Below are 8,443 nucleotides of genomic sequence, written 5' to 3'. Positions count from 1 at the left end.
CCTTACATTAATTTTAAGTCACTGAATTGGCTGTTCGGACTTAAGAGGCCAGAACGAGGATGGTATTTTCTATTCAGGAGTTTGGGAAGCTCTTATTTGGACAGCACTCAGTGTTTTGAGAACTTCAAGTCTCAGATTCACCGAGATTATGTATCAGAGTACCCAATAGTGAGAGAATGCACATGAAGGGATGCGGCTGTACAGTCTTAAAGTAGTCTTAAAGCTCTGCATCTGCTGTAAAGGGCACAGATACTGACTTTAGTGCCTGGTATCATGGAAAACTATGACACATCGATCTGAGATACCCGAAGCTGACCTCCCACTTGGAAGTATACTTTTTAATTCTGAACAATTTAGATTGACATTTGTATAAAATATATTAATGTGTCCCTACCTTTTAAAACATAGTATGACAAACAATCTTTTTTAATGACTCAGTGTCTACAACATGAGCTCTGATCTGTGCTTCTTTACACTTCGTTGATAGTCTCAGAAGCTATTAAGGTAGTTTGTCCCTCATCGAAATAGTCCCTTACACAGGCATGGTTTCAGTTTTGCCATTATATTAATAGGTATTGCTTCCTGCTCATGGCAAGGCTCCACAGTACTGCCAACCCCAGTTCTTATTTACCATCCAGTGGGCGACATTTCAAACATGGTGCTTCTCTTATTATAGACAGTGTAACTTAATCAGGGGATGAAGAATCTGACCTACAAGCCTCTGCTTGACCTTACAGGATCATAGTATGTGTACAGTATTTTTAATGTTTCCTTACCCATGATTTAATCACACTGCATAAAAGCATTATAAAAATAACTTAAGGGTGATATTGTTTAAAATTCCAAGTTATTGATGTTTGTTTCAAAAGCATCACTAATAAAATGTTAAAGCTATGTTTACTTCTTTTCTTTTTCTTTTCTTTCTTTCTTTTTTTGAGACAGTGTCTTACTCTGTTGCCTAGGCTGGTCTCAAACTCCTGACCTCAAGTGATCTACCTACCTCAGCCTCCCTCCCAAAATGCTGGGATTACAAGTGTGAGCCACCACATCCAGCCTAAAGCATTCTATCTAGATCTCCTCAATGCTGCAAAACATCTCTGTGAATATGATTTTTGTAATTAGTCAAAAGGACCAGTAATATAGAGCTAAGTAATGAATGCTATGTTTTGGGTGCCAAATGGAGTACAATGATTTTAAAAAGAAGTATTTTTTTTTGTTTTAAAATAAAACAGTTTCCCTCAGAAAGGCCTCAGAGAGGCTTTCTCAAAATGCACTGAGAAGGTCAAGAGTATCACAATAATTTGGCTTCTCATGTTGTCCACACTGAACCCTATTGTATGGATATATTCTGATACAGCTGCTAAAAACCAAACTCATTATATTATGGTTAATTTACTATGTTTAGTCAATGGTTATACTATTTTAAATAAGCAAGTGAGCAGTCTCAATTTCTGTAAGGGGAAGCCTCCCCCCCCTAAATTGCTATTCTCCCAATATATAGATTATTTCTGATTTATTTTTTCTTGAGGCCTCATTTCTTTAACAGGACAACATGTTTTCTGCTGACACCTCTACCAATTAATCTGAAAAAATAATACCTTTCAGTCTTCCTGTGTGGTCCCAAGAATTAGCATGACTGAAGTTTGGATGTCCTTCAGGTATCCTGTTTCCCTCCTTGGGTAGCGTCTTGGCGATTGTGCTTGGAGCTCTCAGGCTTGCCCACAGAGCTAGTTGGGATCAGAGGATCCTGGGGCTAGAACTGACCTTGGAACCTCCCAACACTGTGCCTGAAGTTGCCCAGGGCTGATGACATGTCCAGTGTCCCTGGCTGAACTCTTCGGTGTGCCCAGGCACCACAACGTCTTTCATTCAGAGCAACTACAAGATTTTAGTTAATATACATGAGGAGAGAAGCATTATCATTTTCATATTACAGCTGGGGAGTAGGAAGAGGTTTAGCACAACAATGGTCCTGTATAATCCACATATTAATTAATCAGCCTGAAATACAGAGCTAAACACAGTAATCATTTATTAATTCCTGAGAACCATTATGAATCATGTAATAGTTTAAAAGAAATTCAGGATTACTACTTTCAAATATATCCGCCCACTCTTCCAAAATAGTTTAATGAATTTAGAAGCCTATTTGTTTTTATCTAAATGGTATATCTGGAAGAGCTCAAAACTTTTGTATCATTTATATGTACACATACATTAGACACTTCCTTATCATCATTTTTATACTCCTTTTTTTCTTAGCAAGCCCTTTCTTTCCAAGTAAACTACAGCCAAACTCCTTCTGGCTGGCCACAAATCATGAATCAGTGTTAGTCCATGAAGGTTTACTGTATTCATTTAGGTGCTCACTCCTCCCCCATTCCTTCCTTAAAACTTCTGAGCACCCTGCAATCACTGGCCTCATGTCTGTCTCTCTGTCCCCGTCTGTCTCTCTGTCCCTCTGTCTGTCCCTCTGTCTGTCTCTCTGTCTCTCTGTCCCTCTGTCTGTCTGTCTCTTTCTCATTTACCAAGCCAGCTGCTGAGGCTGCTGCTGTGCAGGTCTACCTGCCCCTCTCTGGCCTCTGTCTTTTGCTTTAGTTAACACCTAATGTGACCACCCCAGGTAGTCAGTATCTGGCCCCCTCTCATCTCTTTGCCAAGCAGAGAAGCTATGAAGAAAGACAGTCAGCAAAATGGTCCTGTACTCCAGGAGTTTAAGCCTCAGTGAGTTGATAACCACAGCCAAGACCTAAGGGCCATGCCATGTAACAAACAGGAGGCAGCACTAGGTCCGAGTGAACCTTTCACTCAATGACAGCTTCATTCACGTACTTGAGATGTTGTAAGTTCTCCTGTAATTAGATATATTATAGATTCTAATTTTAAGTTTCCTTTACCCCTCCCCCCTCCAAAAATAAAATCCAAATTCAAACAGAAGTATTCTGAATTATCTACCACTTGGGGCCTTTGGTAGCCTAACCAGCATCTTTTTAGAGAAGTGAATAATCCAGGTATGTGAGTTTATTTAGATTTTAAACATTTTCTTCAAACATATTCAAAATAATTCTACAAACATGTAGATTATTTAACATGACAGAAAAGGCTTCGTTTGAATCAAACCCAAACAATATAAACCACTAAACCTGAATCATTGAGTAGGAGGATGACTTTTGGGACTTGTGTGGAGAGAGTAGATAAGACCCCAGGACGCCATCCTAGTAACTAGCCTGATAGCACCCATCTGTGGACATACTATCCTGTGGTTTCTAAATTCTGCTTCTTTATTAAGAAACTATTTGCTGTCGTGTAGAGGAACTACCATATTATACTTCTCTGTGACTCTTAGAAACAAGCACCCAAATGTAGATCATCCCGCTGAGGCTCAGATCACAGGACTCCTTGGGTATGGGTGCCTTAGAATTCTACAGGGCTGTTACCGTCTTCTTGGACTAGGTAATTCAAAAGACAGCTGGGGCTTGGTCTCCTTCCTACAAAGGGGCTGAAGCATGAAGCTCAAACCCTAGTGCTGCTTCTGGAGACCCTGAAGGATGTGATGAAGGAGGTCACTCAAACATCAATGTCACTCAAATATTTTATAAATATTGACCAGAAGACAGGCTATCACTAATCAGGATGTCTGTGTCTCAGTCAAGAAATGTCCACTATATTCTATTCTTGGTTAAGGAGAAAGAATCCAAAGGGCTCATAAGACTAGGTTCTAGACCAAAATGTCACCATGTATAGCTGGACGAGATACACTACTGCCCTGGACCCCAGCTTACTCAATAGGAAAATAATGGGTTGGAGTAGATCTCAGAGACTCTAAATTAGTAGACTGTCTGGCTGTGAATTTTCTATGAGAGATCCAGCTTCCAGTCTTGGAGTGAGGATATTCAACAGAAGATGAGAAGATCAAATCGCTTAGAGACTGTCCTGGAGTGAGAGGTCAGGGTGAAACACCACCTGCCTTGGAGGCCAGCAGCAAAGACTGGCCTGAGCCCAATAGCATTAGTCCATGGCGTAGGTCTGGGCCCAGGCCATGCCCACATGGGAGTAGCAGTACAGGAATCCCAGGACAGAGAGGGTCACCCACGGCCAGCCTGCAGAGGGAGAGCAGAGATGGAAGAGCAGTTAGAAATGCTTGGGGCAGGACATCCCACATGGGCAAACTGTCTCCTTTTGGAGTAGGCAACCTGAGAAACAATACACGTCTTGGTTGACACATAAGACACAGGCCTCCTGGAAAGTCTTCTGTAGCTAGAATTCCAGCAGTTGAGTCCTACATTCCCGTCGGAGTCAGCAAAAAATGAGGAGTGCACTACTGCACATACAAACCATGTTTAGAAATAGGGCAAGCTTTTAAAGAATACATGTTTATGGCCAGGCACCTGTAGTCCCAGCACTTAGAGAGGCTGAGGTAGGAGAATCACTTGAGTCCAAGAGTTGGAGACCAGTCTGGGAGACATAGTGGTACCTCATCTCTACAAAACAACAACAACAAAAAAATTAGCCAGGGATGGTGGCGTGTTTCTGTAGTCCTAGCTACTTGAGAGGCCAAGGAGGATCACTTGAGACCAGGAGTTAGAGGTTATAGTGAGCTATAAATGTGCCACTGCACTCCAGCTTGGGTCACAGAGTTAGACCCTGTATTGGCTAAAAGAGAAAAAAAAAAAAAAAAAAAGGAATCCATGTTTTAAGGACTAAAGCAGTAAATAAGTGAAAAAGGAAAAAAGTCCATGAGCCTGATTGAGAAAAAGTATAGTCTCACATGGCACTGTAAACATGTAGGTCATGTTCCAAAATCTGTACTTTAGGTGAGTTTTTTGGAATCAGGGTATGTATCCCCCTGGAATAACATTGCGTGATTCATGGACAAGACACGAAAATCACCATCGTCATCATCACTGTTAAAACAAAAACCAAAACCTGTAGTAATTGTGAAATAGCACTAATAGGAGCTCTGAGCCCTGGGCATCTAGGATCCCGAAGCCAAATATAGGGTCCTCTGTCCTTCCCGGTCAGCCTCCCTGCAGGATTCAAGAGTTCTAAGTGGTGGGGAATGGGATACAGACACTCAGATGTGGCTTGTCCTTGGTAATGAGAGGAAGGTACCAAGAGGGTACCTTCAGCAGCTAAGAGGGAAAAGGTGCCGGGCAAGATCAGGAGGGCCATTTGAATGGGGGCGTCACATTTCACATTTCACAGACAGCTTTATAAATTTAAATGTTTGACATTTCTTTTGAATATGGCTAGCTAGGAAGTCATTACCTTTGTCACTGCAATTGCCTGTGTTAAAAGAATGACTATGTAAAAAGTAGGCATTTAAAATGAACTACATTTTTCTTCCTTAAAGTCCATGAGTCTCATAGTAAATCTCAAAAAGTAGATTGAGCATTATACTGAATTTAGTGTCATTTGTAAGCATACAGAAGGGGGAGCCTAAATTAAATATTTGCTTTCAAAACTCAAAGCTTTTAGTGATTCCCTCTACAAATACTTGTCTTAGAATATCTGATGTTCTTTTTTCTTCTTCTTTTTAAAAAATTAACAGCCCTTTCTGCCGAGTATTTGTTAGTTAATGATCTTCATGTCTTCTGCATGTTTCACTTATTCAAACATTTATTGGGGGGTTTGGAGAGCCAGAGTTGCTGGGGAAGATACAAGATGCCAAAATGGAAAGACCCAGTCTCGTGTCAAAGGCACTCCCACTCCAACTGGGGAAAGACACACACACACACACCCCAGTGGGATTTACGATCCACATGAAGTGCTAAATGATAGAATGCACAGAACACATTTAAACTGGGCCACGTGGGCTGAGCAAGAGTTTGTCAGGTGGAAAGGGACAGGGACCGGCTACCAGAGAAAGACCACCTGATGTGTAACCTGACAGGCCATCCAAGGAACAGGGATCATGTGATATGGCTGGTTCACAGGGAGGAGGCAGGCAAACAGTGGTAGGAATAAGAAGGAGGCTGCGGGAAGCCCCTGGGGATGATTACAGGCTCTTTTCTTGCTAGATCAACCATTAGCTGCCATGATTATTAATACGTCATGGGAAGTCACAGAGGCATAGTGGTATGTGTGCTGGCTCTCAGCTGGGACAAGTTCAAATTCTGGCTCTGCCACTTGCCAGCTGTGGAAGCTTGAGCAAGTTAATGAATCTCAAACGAAAAACTAGGGATAAAGCAACTCACTGAATAGTGTCCTTACAACGACTGAATGAAATGATGTAAAGACTTGCACGGTGCCTGGCATATTGTGGGAACTAAAAAATGGTAGTAGTAACAATGGTGAGAGGGCACAGAGGTCTCCACCAAGATTACAGTGACAACAGGTAAGTCAAGCCCTGGTCTTCCTTGCACCTTAGCCTGGCTTTCCACAGTGTTCTCCCAGCCCTGATGGAAAGAGAGGTGAGGGCAGCAGAGGACCTCTGGCAGCCTGGCTCCAGAACTGGCCCCATAGCTCCACCTTCTGCCAGACAGCCAGTATGTGTCCTGTGGCTGCCATAACAACTTACCAAACTTAGTGAATTAAAACAACAGACATGTATTCTCTCTGGGTTCTGGAGGCCAGAAGTCTGAAACCAAGGTGTTGGCAGGAACCCTTCCTTACCTCTTCCAGCTGCTGGTGGCTCCTAGGATCCCTTGGCTTATGGCAGCATCACTGCCTCCATTTTCATAGATTCTTCTTCCCCCTGTCCTCTACTCTCCTTATAAGGGCATCAATCATTGGATTTAAAGGCTACCCCAAATCCAGGAGGATTTTCTCTCAAGATGCCTGACGAGTTATATCCATAAAGAACCCACTCCCAAATGAAGTCACATTCTGAGGTGCTAGGTATACATGAATTTGTGGAGAAACACCATTTAGCTCACTACAGTCAGGTAATTTCCCAGAGCTTCCAGGTAGACGCATCCTGCTGGAGGCCTTCAGAGCTCTCATCCCTGTGGCTCACGCACAGATGCCAGGGGACTGGTCAACGCCTGCTCCTTGGTGAGTTCAGAGGGCAGGATGAGGGGAGTGGGCTTTGGACACAGGAAGCACTCCTGGACTTCAGCTGTGTTTGGGGTGAGGCATCAGCAGTGTTTGGTAAACATGGAACTCAGAGGCCAGCTATGGAGATGGGCCAATGGGGACGTTTCATTTACACAATGCTAGGCCTGGGGCATTGCACAGCTCTGCTTGGCACCCACAGCTATCAAGTGACACCTGTGAAAGCTTCCGCCTAACACGCAGGCCTATAAGGCAGACTGTCCCCAAGGCTGCCCAGAGGTGAGGCACAGACATGTTTAGCATGGGCCATGGCTAGGTTCTGAAAATTCTCCCCATTCTTACTATCTATGCCATCCAGGGAGGCGGCTAGATAGCACTTAGGAGACTTATAATCCTGACCAAACTAGGAGACCCTAGTAGAGCCTCGGTTTTCCCATCTACACAAAGAGAGCTCCGGATAATTTTTTAAAAGCATGCAAATAAAATAAGATCACAGATGTGGTAGTGCTTTTAAAAAGTGTTTTAGAAATATAAAAGATTCATATAGGGCCACCTGATATTTCTCTTACATACACGCAGCTTACTGGACTTTTTAACGCACACACGTTCCTACAGACAGTAGACCTGGTGTGTCAAGGGCTCCTTATCCTTCCTGACCTCAGAAGTAAGATCTCTGATGACAGAATCATCATGAACGGCAATTCCAAATGAAGTGACATGCTGAGGTACCAGGTACACATGAATTCCGGGAGGAATACTATTTATCCCAGTCCAGGCAGGTACTTTCCCTGAGCTTCCAGATGGACTTATCCTGCCTGGAGGCCTTTAGAGCTCTCATCACTGTGGCTCAGACACACAGGCCAGGGGACTGGTAAACACGTCCTCAGGGAGAGACAGATTCTACATGTCACCCTGCAGCACTACTCAGCCAATACTTCACCAGCACTTACTATGTGCCTGGCCCTGTCCTAGGTATTGACATCTCTCTCTTGTTGGTGATCTGTAGGCACAACACACAGGCCTGTAAGGAAGCACTGATGTGCCCTGCTAAGTGCACTGCTAAGCAAGCACTGATGTAGCTGAAGGGGGCAGGCAGAGGGAGGGCGCTTGGGGCAGAGCCTCATCTTCATCAGCGACTCAAATAACAATGCAAGACTGGAAAGCAAAGGGGAGAGGCCGTCATTCTGGCAACATTCCAAGGGCTGCTATGGTGCACAGTCATGCAGGCTTAGTCATTAACAAAAAAGATGGTGTCAAAAGGGTTCTGCTATGACAAACTGACTTCCTCTTCCTGCAGTCCTCTCCCGCCGCCCCCAAGCACCACTCCCCACTGGGTATTCTCTTTCTATGCTCTCCCTTCTCCACCAGGAGTGAGACTCCCAACCCCCATTTCTTTCATGCCACATCCCCCCAACACACACACACACATGCACACACACACACTCAC

General features: G+C 43.7%; 1 protein-coding gene across 9 annotated transcripts in view; it reads right to left on the bottom strand.

Moving 5' to 3' along the window:
* HHAT (hedgehog acyltransferase) overlaps nucleotides 1-8,443 on the bottom strand; it is a 354,783-nt gene that overhangs the window by 2,361 nt on the left and 343,979 nt on the right. For 7 of the 9 annotated variants that reach the window (XR_005199664.1, XR_005199669.1, XR_005199665.1 and 4 more), the window contains 2 exons: nucleotides 3,783-4,100; nucleotides 1,599-1,862 (listed from right to left, as the gene is read on the bottom strand). Coding sequence is in view for 1 of the 9 variants with exons in the window: in XM_017525581.2 (XP_017381070.1) it covers nucleotides 4,009-4,100 (92 nt within the window). In the remaining 8 variants the exon portion in view is untranslated. Of the gene's footprint in view, nucleotides 1-1,598; nucleotides 1,863-2,488; nucleotides 4,101-8,443 lie in introns of those variants that run through there. The other 2 variants (XR_005199667.1, XM_017525581.2) reach the window with 2 other exon arrangements.

This window comes from Cebus imitator, unplaced genomic scaffold (genome assembly GCF_001604975.1).
Source record: "Cebus imitator isolate Cc_AM_T3 unplaced genomic scaffold, Cebus_imitator-1.0 Scaffold38, whole genome shotgun sequence".
Lineage (NCBI taxonomy): Eukaryota > Metazoa > Chordata > Mammalia > Primates > Cebidae > Cebus > Cebus imitator.
The sequence above is the reverse complement of the archived record's forward strand: the minus strand, read 5'-3'. Positions and strand labels throughout refer to the sequence as shown.